The sequence below is a fragment of the Canis lupus genome, chromosome 30, assembly GCF_011100685.1.
Source record: "Canis lupus familiaris isolate Mischka breed German Shepherd chromosome 30, alternate assembly UU_Cfam_GSD_1.0, whole genome shotgun sequence".
Lineage (NCBI taxonomy): Eukaryota > Metazoa > Chordata > Mammalia > Carnivora > Canidae > Canis > Canis lupus.
This window is the reverse complement of record NC_049251.1, coordinates 4,900,855-4,921,137: the sequence shown is the minus strand read 5'-3', so window position 1 is coordinate 4,921,137 and position 20,283 is coordinate 4,900,855. Positions and strand designations below refer to the sequence as shown.

Below are 20,283 nucleotides of genomic sequence, written 5' to 3'. Positions count from 1 at the left end.
ACTTCCTGGTATGAGTCAAGAAGGCAAGTGACAATACTGGGAACTCGGCTTGACCTCATCCCAGGTCAAGTCCTTTACCTGGCCTGTTCTCAGTGCCTCTCAGAGGTCACCATAAGCCCAAGCAAGAATGGAAGCTTCAGTTTCACACAGGCTGGAGTGGTAGATGGGTCAGCTGTCTCTTCCTATTCATGGATTGAGAAGGCTGCTGTGGGTGAACACTAGTGTTTCAGTCTGGATAGGCCTCACCTTGAACTCAAATGTCTTTTTCTTTTCCTATTTTTCTTTAAAAAAAAAAAAGAAGATTGTATTTATTGAGAGAGAGAGAGAGAGAGACAGAGACAGAGACAGGCAGAGGGAGAAGCAGGCTCCATGCAGGGAGCCTGACGTGGGACTTGATCCCAGGTGTCCAGGATCACACCCCGGGTGCTAAAAAACTGCACCACCAGGGAAGCCCTCTATTTTTCTTTTAACACCAGAGTAGGTGATCTATCCTTTATTCCACCTTTGAAAGTAGTAGAATATTTACATTTTTATTTTGCTCACTTGACAAACTTCCCAATTTTAGCAGACCATCTGCCCACAAGTAATGAGGTGCTGTGAGTGAAGAAAAAGGTGGCATTTTAGTTACTTTTCAAAAGCCATCACTGTGGCCTTGAAAGAATACTCTGAGGAGAAAAAGTTCAGTTTAGGACCCAGTTTTAAGTAGCTGGTTAGTCATAAGAAATCTCCCCCAAAACCCAGATATAGGACATATTTTCCATGAAAAGTGATTTTCCTGCCGCCTGAACCCTGGGTATGCAGGTTACTGGATTGTTAGATAATCAGCAGCAGCTTCATCAGGACTCAGTAGTGAGTGGAGATGGGGTTAGGACAAAATGAGGGAAAAGAGAATCCAGTGGGTCCTGCGAAGAGATCCCTCTTTCCAAGCAAGCCCGGGTGTGGAAAAGTCAAAGTTGACTTTATGAGAGTTGGGGGAGGAGGGGCGGTGAAACAGGCTCATCTGTAGGCCTTCCAAAGATGAAGAACTGTGAACTTACCCTAAATTCCCTTTTAAATTAACTTTGATTTAGCAAATCTCCCGGTAACTCCCCCAGGCTGGGGAGATAGAAATAGGCACAAAGTGGTATCTAATAAACCTATCTTTCAGGATAAATGAGTGTTGGGGGAGGTGGAGAAGGAAGAAGGTAAGAGGTAAGGGAGGAAAAATAAGAGAAGGAAGAAAGGAAAGGAGGTAAGAAAGAGCGAGCATTCTGCCAGTTGACTTTATTTCCACACGAATCCACCCACTCTGAGCTTCTGTTGTTGCTTTGTTTATGCAAAGTTAGCGAGGCTAAGACAGAGCGAAGGGCTGAGAGATGCACGCTGCAGAAGATAATGTTTTTAATGTAAATGAAACACACACACGCACACGCGCGCGCACACGCACGCACGCTTGGACCCAGGCAATCCCAGCCTGCAGACCTTGAAAACCGGCCGAGGAGGGCTGGGTGGGAGGCCCAGCGGCGGCGAGCGTGGCCGGGGACCGGCGAGCTCTGGGGAATCTCAGGTTCGGATTAGTGACAACCCAGAAGTCACGCGGGCGGCTGGGGGAGGGAGGCTGGCCGAGGGCTCCGGACTCCCCCGAGGGCAGAGCAGCTTCCCTCGAGGCGCCGGGCGGAGCTGGGCGGACCCGGAGAGGCCTCCGTCCCGGCCCGAGCGCTCGCACCCTGCCCCGAGATGGAGTTTGTCAGCGATCATAAAATGGGGATTGATTATTCCAGCCACCATTGATTAGGGAAGAATGCTTACTGCAGCAGCGGGGGAAAGGTTAAGAGGAAATTGACCTTCTTCTTAGGTGACATAAAGTCATTAGGTAAATGAGATATTCACACCGGAGTTTTAAAAGGTCAAGCGCAATTTTTATGTGCGGCCCCGAGGATCAACCTGGCGCGCGGTCAGGGCAGGACCCCGGGCCTTGCGGGGGCGCGGACCCGCAGGACGCCGACTCCCGCCGCCGGGCCCGGGGTGGGGAGCGGGCGACTGCGTCGCGAGGGTCGTGTGGGCGGCGGCGCGGGCCTGGGAGGCCGCGGGCTCTGCACCTGCCGCGGGACCCGCGGGCGCTTCTGCTAGGCGTGTGCGTGCGGCCCCGAGGTGCGAGGTGCGAGCTGCGCCGCCCGCCGCCGGCCAGGAGGGCTGTCGGGCCGGGACCCGCCGTCAAAACCCTGACCCGCCCGCCCGCCCGCGTCTCACAGAGTGAAAGTGTGCGTGTGCGAGTGCGTGTGCGTGTCGAGAGAGAGAGACACGTACTTATGCACGTGTTGGTCCCTCTAATGATAGGAATTAATCCTCTTACTTAGGACTAAAAGGTAACGTCGAAGGACGTCCCTTTGATGCGGAAAAGCATCATCTGTGACTCACATTCAGACTGATTAAGGAATCATTGTTACACGCTTTACAAGAAGAGAGTGTTTAATTGAGGGGCATCCGTAATTTTACGGCTTAGCACAAAATTAAACGTCATTAAAAACTCAGAAATTCCAACTGATTTTCCAATTATTTTTATTGTCTGAGCTAATTGTTACACAAGGGTATCGCTTCCCCCAAAGGCATTTAGAAAAAGAAAAGGAACAAAAGGCGGCAGTACCTTTTCCGAATTTTCGCCCCGGAGATTGGGAGCTGTGGGCAGGTACCGGCCAGGTGAGCCCCCTCCCTCCCCGCTGCGTCGGCGCCCGCGCCCCTCCCTCCCCCACGGCAATTCAGCCCTCCCGCCGCCCCCCGCTCGCCCGGAGTCCCTGCCACACCTTGGGACGTGGGAGAGCGGTGGCAGCTCTCCTCTGCAAACCATTACAGCAAGACTGGAAGTATCTGTAGAAGGTTGATGAATTTCTGGAAGTAACACTTGTCATACAAGGCGGAGAGATTAAAAAAGCCTAAGTAAACACAGCTCTCCGGGGGCGATCCCTCGAAGCCTCTGCCTCCGAGTGCGTGGCAGGAGGGGGGTAACACGCAGACACGGACTGGGGCATGTTTATAAACGTGCACATGAAGACACAGATGCACACAGCAAACTTTCTTTCGCTTCTTATCTGTTTGTTTTGAGGAAAAGATGGGTATGGAAAAGCTTCTCAGGTGGATTCTGGATTTTTCCCCCCTAAGGCTGAGATTGACGGCACAAAGCCAAGCTATCTTTGTAGGAGTGGCTTCTCTTGATGTCCCTGTATATTTATTTAAATATAACACAAGGTTTATAAAAAGTGCTTCAATGTGATGGAAATGAAAATACATCCTTACAGCTCATCCAGAAGTGGCCCTGTCTTTCCTATCAGACTTGGAGGGAATCCTAGAAAATAAAAGCACAAAATTAGGCAAAATGTGAATTTTTAAATTTCAGTTAGTTTAGAGTGAGTGTGGAGCGATGGGACGTTTGCCTTTCAATGGGTGTCTTAATTTCTCTGTGATTTTTAGGTTAGAGACCTCAGTGGACTCCAACTTTCTATCTGGCTTTCCCATCATCCACCACCACCACCACCACCACCACCACCACCCCATAAAATAAATGATTGCCTCTGATCTGACATGCCAGGTGAAAATGGGTAGAATTAAAACTGTCAATTCTCCTTCCAACTTGTGTCTTTTGATTGAGTTCAAAAGCTTTTAAAGGTAAAACGTGCCGATCATTTATATGTATTATTTCTTTTTCTCCTATCACAGCTTCTAAGAAAGAAAACGTATTTATGTTTTCAAATTCATTTTCCCTGGAAGATTTCAGTCTTCCAGGTAATTTGATGATGGACTCTGACACGTGGGAGAACGCCTGCCCGCAAAGCAACAGCCCGGTTTACACAAGTGCACTAAGGAGATACATTGAAGTCCGGTTTTTCCATTTTTCGACCTAACTGGTTTATCTGGAGCTGAGATGTGGATATTTAAACCCGAAGCTTTCCAAATACTACCATACTATTTCGGAGAAAAGGCCAGAGTAGGCACAGTTGAGAAGAAAGGAAGAAGGCTCCCTTTGAAAGTTAGAAATGGTGAAAAAGACATGTAATCCGATGTGGAAAATTGAGTAAAAGAGGCAGTGCACACTTTAGCTTAGGCAAAGATTGCTGAGTCCTTTGAAGAAACTGACACAGATTTTCCAGAGATGGGAGGAAAGAGAGAGATGGGGTGGGGGTTGGGGAATCCTAGGGTGGGCATTTTATGTAAATGAGTAAATTTGAAATGTAGTACAAATCCAGTATAGTAAAGCTGACAGTTCTGACAGTATTGACAACATAAATATATGTTTGAACACTGCACTTTCAGACATTTAACCGATGAAGCAATAAAAAAATTCGACTACAATATTTCAAATAATCGACATTGATGTTTTGATACATCATTTTTATACTCCAAATCAATCTATCACTCTGGGGCTGGTCAATTTTGAGTAAAAATGGGCTGCAATTATTAGCACCTTGGCTAATGATGACCTAATAACAGTCCTCAATTAATTACACCCATACTGTGCTTTCTTCCTTTGGTGTTGGGGAGCTTGGGGGGAGGCAATCCTTGAGCAACAAGACCTATGATTGTTTCATCCCCCTCCTTTCTGTTCCAGGTTTGAGATTAAGGGGAGGGGGGGCAGAATTTCAGATTTAGGAAGGGGTCTTCGGTGATCACAGACACTGCAGGATGAGGTCCCCTCATTTCAAGTGGCCACCAGGTCTGTATTGGAATATTGTTCTCACTTCTACTTTGCCAGGTCAAAACTAAATTTCAGAAAATGCCATTAGAAAGTTGAGTGACTCTAAATCTCCCCCAGGCTTCATAGTCTATCCTCTGTTTCAAGGAGTAGATGGAAGAGAATAGCTCAAAGGGAGAACTGGAGATTTCCCTAGGGTTCAGAGTGTGGTGTGTGTGTCTGCGGGGGGGGGGGGGGAGATAAGAATTCTAAGAGAGTATCTAAAGCACCCAGTTGGAGTTGAATCTTTCCTTCCTCCTCTACTGCCGGGAACCGTTCTCCACACCCCCGCTGAGGGTTTACAGGCCACCGTTTCAAAGCAAACAACAAAAAAGCCACAATCTGAGAGAAGACTGAGCTCTTCGGGGAGGGCAGGGGGACGTCGGAGAGTCCTGCATCCTCAAGCCTGCCGGCCGCAGTTCCCAAGCGCTGGCCTTCCCCTCTCTGCCCGGTGCGCTCTCCAGTGCATTCTCTCACTCCCACTTTTCTTTCCCACTCCTCTCCAGATTTGGTGGGTGGCGGGGGCGGGGGGAGGATAGAGCTAGCTGGGTTTGAAAAAGAAATCCTCGACAGGCCCGGGATCCGAAGAAGGCTCGCTGCGCGTGGTGGGGCAGCCCCCGCAGGCGGGGAGCGCGTGGGAGCGCGTGGGTGGAGAGCACGCGCCCAGCTGCCTCCCAAAGGCCAGGCGCCAGCTGCGGCTCCCACCTCTGCGGAGCTCCGACCCTTCCTTAAACTCGCACTGAGCCTCGGCCTCCTGACCCGAAACTTCGCCGGTCTCCACTAGTCGGGATTCCAGTGTCTGATTTCCTTCCTTCAAACTTCACAAATGCAGTTTTAATCCCCTCCAAACCACCGCCAGCTGAGACGCCGGGACTGGAGCAACGTGTCGAACAACATTAAGGTGCCGAACAAAGACACAGGTGGCGAGTGACCCAAGTTGGGTGAAGGTGGGAGCCTCAGGAGGGCTCCTTCGCCAGAGCATCACCTCGCTCCGAGGGTATCAGCCCCTGGCCCGGTCGCTTCCAAAGCCATCTGCGCTGGAAGTGGCGATGGGAGGTGGAAGAGGAGCCGCAGGAGGAAGGAAGAGGGATGGGATCGGGATAGCAGACTGAAGAACCCAGAGAAAGAAAAGGAGAGGGGAAGGACGGGAGGCAGGAAGGGAGCGCGGGAAGGAGCCAGAGATCTGCGAGAGCAAGCGCACGTCGTGTTTGGAGCCCCGCCAGATAGCGCTAGAGGGCTATTTATTGAAATACTTTTCCTTCTGCGAGATGGTGAAGCAGCTAAAATTGGGAGAAATAAGACATAAGAGAGAGTAAAAGGAAAGAAAGCACGATGATCCCACCGCATCTTAGTTAGGAGAATAAACTGCTGGGTACTTTATTAATGGGGCGGGTGGGGGGGGGGGGATACAGGAGAGAAAACCTAAGTGAGGAAAGGACCAATCAACAAACAAACAAACAAACAAACAAACAAGGTCCCCTCCTATCTCTTGATCCCAACTAGAAAGAGAGTGAGCAAAGTGAACAGGTAAGAAAGGAAGTGTAATTCTTCCTAGTTCAACTCTCAGAGCTGCTGGTACGGGGCTGGGAAGGTCAAGAACAGTTCACAAGGATGAGCTGAGGTTTATAGAGAAGAGATATTTTTAAAGTAATAGATGGCTGCAAGGGGCTGGGGAGGGAGAAGCAAACACATTATTGGAACCGCCAAATAAAATATATATCAAAAATTCCAACTGTCAGCCAGCAGGTCTGGAGCAGAAGAGAGTCCCTCTGCCTTTGTCCCAGTGATGCCGGGCTCAAGGCTGTTTCTGCAGGGCTGCAATCAAACTCCTTGAATAACAATTTATAAATACTCTGGGAAGCTTGGAGAAAAGACCTAGACTACAAAAATTCACTGTTGCATTCACAACTCAAAGAACAGTGAAACAGATGGAAAGAGAAGACCTAGTGACAGAGGTGGAGTCCAGAGAAGAGTGAGGAAGGATAAAACATTTTGATCCTCTTTACTTGCTCAGGTCAGTAGTGCAAGAAAGAAAAAGTTATTTCAAATAATACTTCAAAGTACTGATTTTGTTTTATTCTAAAAACTCTAGTATCTCACACATCCAGCTTCTCATTTAAAATTGCACTTTCCTTCTACCTGAAACATTTTTTTTTGAATCAAAGTAACAATATCTTTCTTTGAAATCAGCAAACAGAACCTCCACAAATAAAAATTAACCTTACAGAGAAAAAAAAAAATCTGCTTAACCCAAAATACTCCAGTTCAAAACATTAACTAAAGTTACAAATAAGATTAAGGTTGGATTTATTTGCTCCTCTAGCAAGCCGTCAATTATTCTAACTATTGTAAGAAGACAAAAAGGATTTAAACCCAGCAATTTTAATACACAGATTAACACTTCACAGTTCTGAGGAATTTGAAGTTATCTGTGCTGAGGACCTATAACTTTCGGGGGGGGGGGGGGAGATGAAATAGGCACACAGGCTTCTTAAAGAAGGTGGGCAAATTCACCTAAAACAGAGTCTAGGTTCATAAATGCTCATTTCAAATTAAGTACGCCCTCTAAAGCCAATGCCCTTTAAATTGAGTAACGGTAGTGGGATTCATTTATTCTTTTTAAATTTTAAATGTTACCTCTAATAGCATTCCGTGTTGAAACAAAAAAGAAAAGGAAAAATAGAAAAGAAGCAGTTCTCAGAAGTCTTAGGGATGCTTCAATAAGAAGTGATTAAAAACAGACTAGACTCTTAAATTTGAGAGGCCCCATCCCCCCTCCTATTCACCCCCACCCCATCAGGTCCCCTCCCTTTCACCTCTTTTTTATGCAGTGCCCCACCCCCACTCCAGAGCTAAGTAGCAGATTTGGGATTCTGAAGAAATAGGTTTCAGCATCCATATTTGTTCTGGGGCACTTGTAAAATGCGATTTGTAGAGGGTCTTTAGCCTTCTGATTGTCTTTGAATTGTTTTTACTGAAACAGATCTTTTGCAGTTAATGAGTCCCCACGCAGCTGGACAGCTCCTCTCGGACACTGAGAACTCTAACCCCAAAATGACCCCAATTTGACACCGCAAGATGAAATTTTACCGCCTGTTAAAACCATTTCCAGCCTGGGCAAAAGGAGCTGACTGTTGACGGAGGTGTGTGCCGCCTCCTGCGACCCCCATCTCGTGCCAGTCTCCTGGGCCTGCCCCACCTACTTTTCCTTCACCCCAAATGTGGAAGAACAGAGGAGCCTCGCAGCCTGGATTGGGGGTGCAGAGGCTGAGACTGGAGCATCAGTAATCAGGCTAGAAATCAGAAAGTGTGTGCACCTCCCTGCTTTGGAATCGCTACTGTTGGACTGGCACAATTGGACGAGGTAGGGGAAGATCAGGAAGTTCTTAAATGTTGTTCAGCTTTGTTAATAAAACATCAGCAAGTTGGTGATTAAAAGTAATAGCTTTTTAATTCATCAGATTGGCCAAGACCCGACACCCTGAATCACCTCCAACTTGATCTTGTGTGTAATCTACTGCACTGCGATGCTATTTTACACGTATAGTTTCACAAATGACATGCAACTAGGTAAGTGAAATCTCTTTAGTCGCATGAAATTTGGGGTTCTCCCCTTGAGCAACTGGTGAATTTTTAAATGATGCAGATTTTCCTCCATTAGGGCTTCATTTTTAACACTCTCACACTTTCTTACCTGAGGTCTTTGGAGTTAAAAATGATTGCGGGGTGTTTTTTTTTTCCTTTGACTCTATCTTAAAATGTCCTATTTCTCTCTCCCTCCTACATCAACCAGACCATCCCTGTAGTCTGCTTTAATGTAGCCAGTACAATGCAAAAGAAGTTACAGAATATTAGAAAGTAAGGAAGAAAGGAGTTCAGGTTAAACTGACTTCTGCATCGACCGAATGATTAAAACACATGAAAACCGAGTTTAAGCTTTTTTTCTTTTGTAAAACCCAAGATTATTAAGGAATTATCAACCCATTATGAGTTTAACAACTGTTTGAAAACAATACAAAAATCATCAATCGCTCTGCACTGTTTTTACTCGGATGCACTGCCACGTAAGAAATGTTTGTATTTCTTTTAGATGCTAGTGAAGTTTTTCTAGATAAAGGCTGTGGGGGATGCTAACTCACTTCACAGTATCACTAGGGAGAAAAAAAAAACGGTGGTAGAAGCAGCAGAAGGTAGCAACGTTGAATGTTTAAACTCTGCAACGTAGATGTTTGCTTCGAAGTTGATCTTTACAAAAGCAGCATTTATTAAGGAAACTGAGTTTCTTTTTTTTAAGGGAGAAGTAATTGGCACTCACTATACAGGCTATTTAAAACAACAATAACCCTATTGACGACAATACATACACAATATTGAAAATACGAACAACTGGAAGAATAAAAACTAAAAATCACTATAAACTTCTCAGCTAGTGGCGCTGCACGGGGAACTCGGCTCCAGCAATTTCAAGATCTCTAGCAGACAACGCTCCGCAGGCGAGACCAGATTGTTATTTTTCTCTCATCCTTCCCGAAACCCCAGCTAAACTGAATTCACGTAACTGCCGCTTGAAATAAAATTCTGCAAGACAACTTTTTTCGTGTCCTCTTTCCTTTACTACTCACCTTTTCTTACATGTCGACGAACAACTCAGCAACAAATAAGGAGGATGCTTTTAATCTTGGAGTCCTTCTAGGGAAAAAAATATTGAGGAGGGGTATGTATGGACCCTGCCCACAACCTGCAGGTTTCATACCCGTTGGCTCATACAGGCTTGAAGCCCAGCGTAAAAGTGCTGGAAATCTCGTCTAGACACTCGTCTCCGAAGCTCCAGGCGACCGGCGGTCCCTATATTCTGGTCAACGGGGCCAACACCTCGCGGTCCGCAGCCCCGCTCCCCGGCGTCGCACTAGCCTCGCCTCCGCCAGCCTCTCCGCACTATCTTTATATGTGAGGGCCGACTTCCCGCAGACATCATTGTTATGATGGCTCATTTAATCAAACTGTTTAATTGCTCTGGTAATCACTATCATCATCACAGGTGCTCAATCATTCATTATTTTTGGAGGGCTTTATTGACCTCCGGAGCTCATTCCCCAGCCCTATTAAAACGGGGCCAAATTTTTCCGACTTAGCTTGGAGTCTCAGCAGGCTGATGTCTAAGCTCAGTTGAGTGTTGCCTGAACGCTTACCGTGAGGCAGAGAAGATGGAAAGCCACGCACCCCCTCCCCAAGCTCATCTGGGCGTCTCTCTCTCTCTCTCTCTCTCTCTCTCTCTCACACACACACACACACACACACACACACACACACACACACAACTTTATTTTCCCTGTGCTTCCTTTCCCCCGGGAAGTCGGGTCAAAGTAGCGCGCGGAGAATACCCTACTTTCTACTCTGCAGAATGAATTCAAAGTTGGAGAGGGAATCTGCTGTTGAGGAACAGTCTGTTTTCGATCCTCTGGGCCAGGGCCCGTGCGCCGGGCCAGAGCCGGGAGCTGGGCAGAGGGTGCGCCGGGAGCTCGCCGCGCCGGACCGCGGGGCGGGCTGGAGCCGGGGGGCGGCGGGGGCAGCTGCGCCGCGCGCGCCCGGGGACCGTGACTCCGCCCCCAGCTCGAGGCTCCGAGTGATTGACGCAAGGCCACCGGGAAACCCTCGGCGTCGAGGTGAGGCTGGGTGCAGCTCCAGCCAGGGATTGGGGGAGACGCCGGCCAGAACTACTTTCTTCGCAACCCCTGTGGGATATTTACCTTCCTCCTCCCTCACTCTCCTCCTTTCCCTTTTTGGAAAAGTTCCTTCGGAGTCTTCCCCAAGCGGCTGAATCGCCCAGGACCATTAACACAACCATTAGCTGCAGTTACGGCGCTCCGGCCCCTGCACCCCGGGCGACAGCAAAGCTGGGCAGGGAGTACGGGTCAGTTCTCCTCCTTGCAAGGCGTCTTATCCCTCTCCCTCCCTCCCTCTCCCGTGCTTCTAAGCTCTAAGGGAGCTCTACTTCGGAGGCGCACAGTAGTGGCGCGCGCGCGCGCACACACACACACACACACACACACACACTCCTCCCGGCGACTGCAGACAACATCAAACATCCACACGACTCCTCCCCACTTCCTCCCTCCCAATTCCACCGCGGCCCCCAGAGAGTCTCCAGGGTGGCCCTCGTCCACACCGCTGGGAGAGAGCGCTCTCTGATTTAAGCTTAGCTCTTCTCGTCCTGGAAAAAATAAATGTTGACAACAAGGGTGCTGGACGTGCACAGGGAAGAAAGTACCACTAAAAAAAAAAAAAAAAAGAAAAGAAAAGAAAAAGAAAGAAACCACCAAAACCAAAAACCCTCTAGCTCCGGAGTGAGACGGTGTGCAGAGCCTGCTGCCCCTGGATGTGAGCAGAAAGCCTTCAGGGACGCCGGAATCGCCTGGCAGAGGAGTGGGGGCCCGCGAAATTAAAAGGAACAAAAGCAAGAGCGCCATGCCAAACGTCCCCGACGCGACCCCATTAGGCTTGAGCCCGGTGTGATGGGAAAATGAACTAGAAGGAAGTTTGAAAAAAAAATTATATATATATATATATAAGATCTGAGGCGGTACCGTACTTTCCCTGTGGTTTTCTGCAGTTTTCCTCTCTGCGCTCTCCCTGGCCTCTTCATTCTCTCCCTCTTTCCTGGCTCGCGCGCGCACGCCCGCATGCGCGCGCTCCCGTTCACGCGCGCGCACACACACACACACACGCGCGCGCGCGCGCTCCTCTCCCTCCGGCTCCCCCCCCCCCCCCCCCCCCCCCCCCGGCCGTCCCCGCGGAGGAGCAGGCTCGCTGATTTGCTCGGGTCCGCCGGGCTCCTGCCTCCCCTCCCCCCGCCCCCCGGCCGGGGCCGTCCGATCGCACTCGCTGCACATCAGAGGCTCGGCGCGGCGCGCTCCTCCTCGCTCCCGCTCCCGCTCCCGCTCCCCACTCCCGGGATGTGTCTCCGCCGCACGACGGGCTATGGCCACCACGACTTCCGGGTTCCGTCATTTCGTTCTCCCGCCGCCGACCCGCGCCGCCAAACTGAGGCTCTTCTATAAGCCAGGCAGCAGCCAACCTGCCAACACCTACTGACACTCACTCATCTCCCAGAGAGAAAGAGAGCGCGAGAGAGCGAGCGCGAGAGAGCGAGCGCGAGTGAGAGCGAGCGAGCGAGAAAGAGAGAGAGGGAGAGACAAAATACCTACCAGGAAAGGGGGGGAGGAAGTCCAGTTTTTGCAAACTATTCGTTTTTTTTCTTGATTTTTCCCCTCTGCTTTCTTTGAACGATACTTTAAAGAGAGAGGATCACATTAGAGATACCGCGGGGGCCGAGCTAAAGGAGGGGGGGAGGGGGGAGGAAAAAATTCAAGAAGCAGAAACCCCTCGCGGAGTTTTACTGGAAGAAAAAAAACGGGTCTGAAAGATTCCTCCTCTTCATCATCATCAACCATCATTCATTCACTACCTTGACATTCCGGGCTTTGATTGACAGCTGGAGTGGCAAAAAGCCATGAAACACGACAGTTCGGTTACATGTGGGCTGCTGACGGGCCGCTCGTAACCTTCAGTTCGGGGGCTTGACAATTTTTTTTTTCTTCTTTTTCTTCTTTTTCTTTTCTTTCTTTTTTTTTTTTTTTTCAACTGAGGGGAAGAGAAGAGAAAGAGGGGGAAAGGAGGACCGAAAAGGAGGAGGAGGGGAGGGGGGAGGAGGAGGAGGTGGAGGAGGAGGAGGAGGAAGATCAGGAGGAGGAGGAAGAAGAGGAAAAAAGAGAAAAAGAAGAAATATCACAGAAAAAAAAAAAACTCTTCGTTGTCTTGCCTGGGCTTTTTTTCTCCCCCTAAAAAATAACATATTGGAGAATTGGGAGAAGTCTTTTTGGTTTGGAAAAAAAAAAAAAAGGAATCTTCAGCCTAGATCACTTTCTTATCCGGACTGGGATATTAAATATACGACACATCCAGGAGTTTATTGGAGCGCAGACTGATGGCGCAAAGGGTAGGTTTAAATCTCCAACACTTACCTAGATATAAATCCTCTCCTAAGAGGGGCCTGTCCCGATGCCTCCTCTCCCTTCAACGCTGCTGCTGCTCGCTGCTTGATGATGGCGGCCAGTATTTAAGAAAATAGCAGCAAAATTATTCATCGGCTTTTCCCCCCCGTGCCTCTGCGTGTGTGCGAGTGTGTGTGTGCGTGCGTGTGTGCGTGTCTGGGCGCGCGTGTTCCAGCGCTGTGCGAGCGGGCGGGCGGCGAGTGCGTGTGAGTGGTGTGTGTGTGCGTGTGCAATTGTTACACGCTTTCGCCTCGCTCCAGCTTTTACCCCAGCAGCGCGATTCCCCCGGTTCTCCTGCTGCCGCCGCTGCCGCTGCTGCGCCGCTGCCGCCGCTGCTCCCGCGGCTCGGGGCGGGCACGGGCTGCGTAGGAGCCGCCGCCGCCGCCGGGGCCGCCGCTGGGGCCGCGCTGCCGCAGCCGCTGCGCCGCCGCCTAGACTAGCCTGGGCTGCTTGTTTTGTCTCTGAAATTGACAAGGACGCAGGGAATCCGCTGCTAAATAATGTTTCTGGTAACTTTCACGTTATTCCCCCCTCCCCTCCGCTCCCTGCCCCCGGGGAGGCACTGGCCCCAGCCTTCCCTCGTCCTCGGCGTTCTCCGCCTGATTATTAGCGTTTTTCTCCTCTTTATTTTGTTTCATTTCGCCTTTTGATTTATTGGATCCTCGGGAGGAGGCGAAGGGGGGTTGGGGGTGGGATCCGGGGCTTCCTCCTCCGCTAACTCCACTTCTCCCTCGGTTGGCTCGCTCCGGTTCTGCTGCCTCCGGCCCGAGCGGGACCTCCCGGCGCCCCCTCCGCCCCTGGCCTCGCCGCTCCCCTCTCCCTCCTCTAAACGCTGCTCTCGGTTCAGACTTTTTCATTTTAAAATTTAAGAACATCCCCCGCCCCCCCGCCCCGCAACTTTCAACTCGTTGTTTCGGCTGGTTTGGTTTCTGTGTGTTCAACTCGTGCTCGATACTTTTCTCCTTTCTGACTTTGTTTTTATTTCTCCCTCCCTCCCTCCCTCCCTCCCTCTCTCCTGCCTGCCTGCCCCCTCTTCCCTTCCCCTTTCCCTTCCCACCCCCTCCCCATTCCTCTCCCACTTCTCTCCGGCTTCCTTCTCCCGGCTTCTCTTTCTGTTCCCGCTCGGCTCTCCCTCACCTCCCGCGCCCCCTCCCCTGGCCGGGCGCGACAGTACGATGAGCTGCCCCATTACGGCGGGATGGACGGAGTAGGGGTGCCTGCTTCCATGTACGGAGACCCTCACGCGCCGCGGCCGATCCCCCCGGTTCACCACCTGAACCACGGGCCGCCGCTCCACGCCACGCAGCACTACGGCGCGCACGCCCCGCACCCCAATGTCATGCCGGCCAGCATGGGATCCGCTGTCAACGACGCCTTGAAGCGGGACAAGGACGCGATCTATGGGTAAACCAACCCCCCTCCTCCCGACCCAGCGTGCCGTTTGTGAGTGCGAGTGTGTGTTCGTCTCTGTGGGAGTTGAGGGGATGGTCGACCGAGTGGGGAGTTATTTCTGCAGGGGAGGGGGGTGGGAACCGCTTGCCTTCCCTTCAGAAAGGACAGAGACGGGGGCCTGCTCTTCGTCGCCTAAGTGTAAGTCCCCGAAAGATGAGGCTTCCTCCGCCCCCACGACCCTGTCACTCCGGACCCCACCGCCCAGAGTGACTTGAGTCCTGAGAATTTTGCCAGGGCCTTCTCCCCAAGGACGGGATTCCTGGCCAAAGGACGCAGCACTGGTCCTTCCCGGCCCCCTAACAGAGGCCTTGACGAAGGAGAAAGTTTCCTACCGATAAGGAGCAACTTTGGGGTTTTGTTTTGGGTTTTGTTTTGTTTTGTTTTTGGCTTGTTTGTTTGTTTGGGTTTTTGGTTTGGTTTGGGTGTTTTTTTTTTTTTTCTTTCTTTCTTTCTTTCTTTCTTTCTTTCTTTTTTTTCCTCCTCTGTTTCCTACCGGGAGTCTGGGAGTCACTAAATGCAGCCTGAGCTGGGATCAGAGCTGCTTCTGTCGGCCAGGAAGTCCTAATCACCCACTTCTTAATTCTCTGTAAATAAAGGGGGTAGACCTTGACGTGCCCCCGGGTGGAAGGGACTTGGTGCTTGCATAGAGCTGCTCTAAGGAGGAGTGAGGAAGATGGCTAGAAATTACGTATTTTATATTCTGAGAGAACTCGGAGAGGCGTGGAGGTGCACGGTCCCAGAGTGGACCACTGGTGCTATAGAGTAGGTGGGGAAGGCGGCGGTTTGCGAGGGGAGGGGACGCTCGGTAAACGGCCACTGAGCCTGAAGCCGGAGGCCGCAAGCATCCCGAAGGGTAGCTAAACCGCCCCGAGGAACACAAAGGGCAGACGCGCACGCACACTTCCAAGTTTTAACACTCGATGTATTTATTTTTGCCTGCTGGAGAAATGTGGTCTTTGGAAGGAAGCTCCTCCGCGTTTCACATTCCTATTATTTTGCCCCCCCCCCCCCCACACACACAAGGGCTTTACTAGAAGTAGAGCAAACAAGTTTATAAGGCAAGAGGGTGAAGAGGTTGGAAGAGCACTCTCTCCGATTTAGATGTAGGAAATAACGCTTCGGGTGTATATATAGGTGAAGCCTTCGGCCTCCTTCGAAATAACCATTAATTTGCAGAGTTAAAGCAATTCTTTAAAAAAAATTTTTTTTTTCCACAAAGTGTGCCTTTCTTGAGAGGCCAGGGCTGGGGATGAGGGGGTTGGTTCGGCGGTCTCCGTAGTGTGGGGATTGGGTCTGGATCAGCCCGAGCCCCAGACCGCCTAAGCTGCTTGGATGTTTCATTACCTCCAACGGAGGCTTTTCTTACTTGGCGGGCTGAAGTGGCCAGGGGCTTCTCCGTCTCGATCTGAGGGGCTCCTGAGCTCAGGGGGAGGGCCAGGCCGTTTTTCCTTTCTGTTTCTGGCCCAGGCTCGGCTGGCTAAGGAAGGGTTGTAAAGTGTGATGCGTGCCTGTTTTATTAAAGAAGGAATCCGAACCCTCCAAACTTGTTGATTACAGTTCTTGCTCCTTCCCCTCTGCACCCCGTCTCCGTGTGTGTGTCTCTGCGTGGCGCTGCCCGTTAGGCACCCGTTGTTTCCTCTGTTAGCTCTGGTCTTTGAGAAGTGCGAGCTGGCGACCTGCACTCCCCGGGAACCCGGAGTGGCCGGCGGAGACGTCTGCTCCTCCGACTCCTTCAACGAGGACATCGCGGTCTTCGCCAAGCAGGTCCAACCTTCTTGACCCACTCACCCTCCTGCAGACCCTCACTCCCCCTCCCCTTTCCTCGGAGCAGTACATGAAAGAGGAGGAAAAGGCAGGGACACCCGATCTGTTCCTCTGGCCCAGCCTGTGCTCTTCGCCTCCTCCCCATCCCTGAGCCTGGAGGCGAATTGGAAGCGGAGATAAATATGGGTGTTTGTTTTTCCCCCCAGCCAGGAATACAGGGGCTCGACCCTCGAATTAAAGTTGACCTGCTCCTAATCTGGGGCTTGGCCTTTTCCCCCGCCTGCAGCTACTTGAACAAGTATTGGGGATAGGGCCTGGGAGGGTAGGAAGCTGGGCGCCTCATGGGGCGGTGCGCGCCGGGCGCTAAGGTGAGGGAGGCTGAGAGCCACGGCCCCTTAGACGGCTGCAGAAGGGGGTGCTCGGCCCAGAGAACGGCCCAGAGTTCCCAGCTACGGCATAGCAGTTCCAGGCACCCCGTAGTAGGGCGAGGAGTAGAAGGCCCCAGAACTTTTTCAAGCGAACCCACTAATTTAGGGCACTGGTTTGTTTCCTGTATTTTCCCAAAGCCCCTCCACTCTTCCCGGCCACTGCTCTTCCGCCATAGACCCGCGCACACAGTGTAGTCCGTGGCGGCGTTTCTCCTCTTTTAGGTTGGGGTGGTAGTTCACTTTGGCTTTCCCTGCTTCTTACAGGTTCGCGCCGAAAAGCCACTTTTTTCCTCGAATCCAGAGCTGGACAACTTGGTAAGGCTGGCCGTTTCTTGCCTTTCCCCAGCCTGCCCGCCCCCCGCCCTTGCCTGGAAGCACCCACCGTCCCCCCGGAACTCCGGGCAGTTGGAGCAGAGCCCTCTTTCTGCAGCTCGGGAGCGACAGGGAGGAAGGGAACAGCTTAGAGCCCCCCGCAAGGGAGATGGGAGGTGAGAGGTGGGGATGGACCTCCGGAACAGCGGAGGCCGGGGAGCAGCAAGCGGGGACACAGCGCCCCGATTGCGAGCAGGGGATGAGTCCCAGATCTCGGCTGCGAGAAGTGAGTGATTTCCACCGTTTGCCAGGGTAGGCAGCCGAGCCCCCGGCAGCTCACCCGAAGGAAGTCACCGCTGGCGCAGCGGCGGAGGGCGGGCGGGGAGATGGGGGAGGGACGCAGGGGGCATGCGGGCGCGGGCCACTTTTAGGTGCGATTCTTTTGCTAATTTGCACAATTTCAATATTAAAAGTACTTAAATCCGTTTTCAAAGCCCTTGCTTCACCATTCATCTTGAGTATTTCCTTCTTTAGTAAGGACGGATTTCGCAGGGTGTGCTGTTCTAAAAAGCTTTCTCTGAAGAAGCGGATTTTTTTTTTTTTTTTTAATTTGGCCTGAGGTCGAGAGAGGGGACGGTTAAAGACTGGCGGAGAAAGAAGGCCTGGCCTTGGAAAGCAGTCCTTACAAATAGCTCAGTGAACACAGGGGGCAAAGATACTAGATGCTTCGGCTCAGGTTGAGTCTGATTCCTACCCCGTGGCCAATGAAGCAGAGATGATCAGTAATCATTTGTTTTTTCTGACGATTTTTCAATGTGTGGGTTTTGCGTGGCCACTTGCCTGTTTCTTCTCCCCAGTTCAATAACCTCAGCACCCCACCCCACCCCCACTCAGGACTTCTGAGTCACAGAGCCTTAACTCCACACTCTAAACTTTTCTTTCAGATGATACAAGCAATACAAGTACTAAGGTTTCATCTTTTGGAGTTAGAAAAGGTAAGCAGGAAACGACACTCCCCATTTTGATTTAGCCACTCTCCTTTCTTAGTTGACTTGGGATGTCTTTGAGCACCTGGAGGTTTTGAGCAACTTTGTTACCACGTCTGTCCTTCGGATTGCTCCTTAAGGAGGGTCTCAGAGGAAGGGTGAATTAGAACAGCCCTGCCTGCTTCCCCCTCCCGCCTTTTTCCCCAGGCATTCAGGATTATTTTGAAATGCAGCAAACCATTTGTGTTACTGGACATTCAGCCTGCTTGCATCTCTATTAGCTTAGCTCACCCTCAGACCAGACCAAGTGTTAGGTGCAAGTAGAGGGAATCATCCTCGCTGGGGTGTCTTTACATTGCTCTGCAGCTCAATCACTTTCCCCTGGAAACATACAAAACTCTTAGCTTATTGAATCGCAAATGCCAATGCTATTCCCAGTTCCAGTGTTTTAACATTTTGATGTTATCATCAAATGGGATTTTCCCCCTTGGACTCCCAGTCTGAACCCAGTTATTTCCAGTCCAGTTTTTTTCTCTCTTTATTGTAACTTGTTGCTCAGGGAAGTCTCTGGAGAATAATATCTGCTGCAACAATTGCTCTATTGTTTCCTTGCCTTCAAGTATTACACCCATTAATTAGAGTTAGTTTGGAAGACATTGCACTGTTGCCCTTTCCACATGTAACCTTGCAACCTGATTTTTCCCCCTTTAAAAATGTAACAAAACAATAACAAGAACAATACAAGCTAAACCCTCCACCATGAATCCTCCTTTTTTAGGTCCACGAACTGTGTGATAACTTCTGCCATCGGTACATTAGCTGTTTGAAGGGGAAAATGCCCATCGACCTTGTCATCGATGAAAGAGACGGCAGCTCCAAGTCAGATCACGAAGAACTTTCAGGCTCCTCTACAAATCTCGCTGACCATGTAAGTCTGAGAGCCCTTTGGCGTTCTTTTGAGACCCCTGGCTAAAGCATTAAAAAAAAAAAAAAAAAAAAAAAAAACAAAGAAACAAAAAAACCTTGTAACAATTAGCTGAGCTCAAACTTAGTTTTCTTTTTAAATGATCTGGTCTCTTGTGGGGGGGGGGTGTCTTTTCTCCCTTTCACACTACCTCTGCCCTACCTTTCCTCTTCGTTTTGCCCTTTCCTGGCCCCCTTTCTTATTTATATGGCGAACCAAAGAGACCAGGGAGTTGATAGAGTGATTTGTGCTCTTCATGTGTAAAGTTTCCTGCATTTGGTGGCTTGAGTGTTAGCAAATTGTCTGTTTGATATGGTGCCTGCTGCCTTCTCTGCCTTCTCAACTCTGTGTAATCAGTGCAGCAGGGACAGAGAGGCAAGTCAGCTAGCTTGGGAGCTTGGTGGGGGGGGGGGGGTGTGGAACTGAACGATGAGAGGAACTGGGGAGGGGGGCTGCTGACTTCCAGGGTCTCATAGAGTGACAATCCTGAGAATTATTGGCAACCTTGCATTGCATTCGAAATAAAAGGAGTGAACACATTATGATTCTCTGAGCTTTTGCTCTGTAGAAACTTATTGTCAGTATATGGACTTATTGCCAAGTGCCCGAAGCATCTTCATAATAAAAGACAGTAACTTTGATGAAACAATTATTCACAATGTAATACACAAAGCTGAAGGGAACTGCGATTGAGTAACCATAGGTTAGTGGTTGAATTTTAACACTTAAACAGTTGGTGAATGAAGACAGAGTAGTAAGGAATGAATGACTGTGTATGTCAGGCCAGGATGGGAGATTTCTTTCTATTCCCTGTTTAATCCTATTTTGGAACTGATCTAGGGACTCTGATGCAAAAAAAAAAAAAAAAAAAAAGAAAGAAAGAAAGAAAGAAAAGAAGAAAGAAAGAAAAAAAGCATATGTAGTGAGACTGAAAATTTGAAAAAGAAGCAAAGAGAAGAAAGATTGCAGCTGGTAGGAAAGGCAAGAGTGGCAAGGTTAAAGAGTGGGTGTGAACAGCAGTTTATTTATAGGAACTCAAGCTGGGGGTGGGGGACAGGGCGTCTATAGATTATATTCAATTGAGCTTACAACCTAAGCGATATAGGCTATAGTCTAATAATTTGCTGGCTGAAATATTAATTTAACACTTTGTGGAGTTAAACAGGCTTCGAAGCTTGAAGGCAGTTTGCATCCCCGCCCCCCCCCAATTCCTGGGTGTTAACAGGAATGGATTGAGATGCCTTGAGAATAAACCTTCTATGAGGTTCTTTATCTCCCCCCACCTCCAAAAAAAAAGTTTTGAAATACACAATCATATATTTTAATTATTAGCCTTTGTACTGTATAGAAAGCCAGCCTAAGAACAAAAGTTAAAAAAAAAAAACACAAAAAACCTCAATCCTGGTTGTCTAGTTCTGAGACAGAATAAATACTATGGCGTTGAAAGCTCCTGTGCCCACCTTTATTCTTGGCTTTTTCCATCATGATGGGGGGAACTTCGAGGGGCTCTTTTGTATTTCAGTGTATTAATAACTAAAATCAAAAGGGTGCAGCAAGCAGCTATGAAAGTTTACTTGCTGCTGTGTGGCTATATGATGAGGATTGTTGTCTACAAGGCATGACA

At 49.9% G+C, this 20,283-nt stretch overlaps 1 protein-coding gene and 2 long non-coding RNA genes across 17 annotated transcripts in view; 2 read left to right on the top strand and 1 right to left on the bottom strand.

The window, feature by feature from the left end:
* Positions 1–13,106, bottom strand: part of LOC102154791 — a 45,647-nt gene extending 32,541 nt beyond the window's left edge. Inside the window, exon 1 of the long non-coding RNA XR_005381443.1 lies at positions 12,724–13,106. This is a non-coding gene — a long non-coding RNA (uncharacterized LOC102154791). The remainder of the gene's footprint in view (positions 1–12,723) is intronic.
* LOC102154721 lies at positions 1,456–9,285 on the top strand. Of its 3 annotated transcripts, none has more exons than XR_005381441.1 (5): positions 1,456–1,546; positions 6,442–6,716; positions 7,686–8,066; positions 8,164–8,272; positions 8,997–9,285. It is a non-coding gene; the product is annotated as an uncharacterized LOC102154721 (long non-coding RNA). The 3 variants fall into 3 exon arrangements; XR_005381439.1 differs by lacking the exon at positions 1,456–1,546 and adding an exon at positions 5,268–5,603; XR_005381440.1 differs by lacking the exon at positions 1,456–1,546 and adding an exon at positions 6,090–6,229.
* MEIS2 (Meis homeobox 2) overlaps positions 12,433–20,283 on the top strand; it is a 204,923-nt gene continuing 197,072 nt past the window's right edge. For 8 of the 13 annotated variants that reach the window (XM_038579994.1, XM_038579993.1, XM_038579991.1 and 5 more), the window contains exons 1-6: positions 12,433–12,698; positions 13,925–14,157; positions 15,828–15,969; positions 16,662–16,712; positions 17,654–17,704; positions 18,474–18,623. In XM_038579994.1, the coding sequence (XP_038435922.1) occupies positions 12,687–12,698; positions 13,925–14,157; positions 15,828–15,969; positions 16,662–16,712; positions 17,654–17,704; positions 18,474–18,623 (639 nt within the window). In that variant the 5' untranslated portion in view covers positions 12,433–12,686. Of the gene's footprint in view, positions 12,699–12,884; positions 12,960–13,129; positions 13,263–13,924; positions 14,158–15,827; positions 15,970–16,661; positions 16,713–17,653; positions 17,705–18,473; positions 18,624–20,283 lie in introns of those variants that run through there. The other 5 variants (XM_038579990.1, XM_038580001.1, XM_038579999.1 and 2 more) reach the window with 3 other exon arrangements.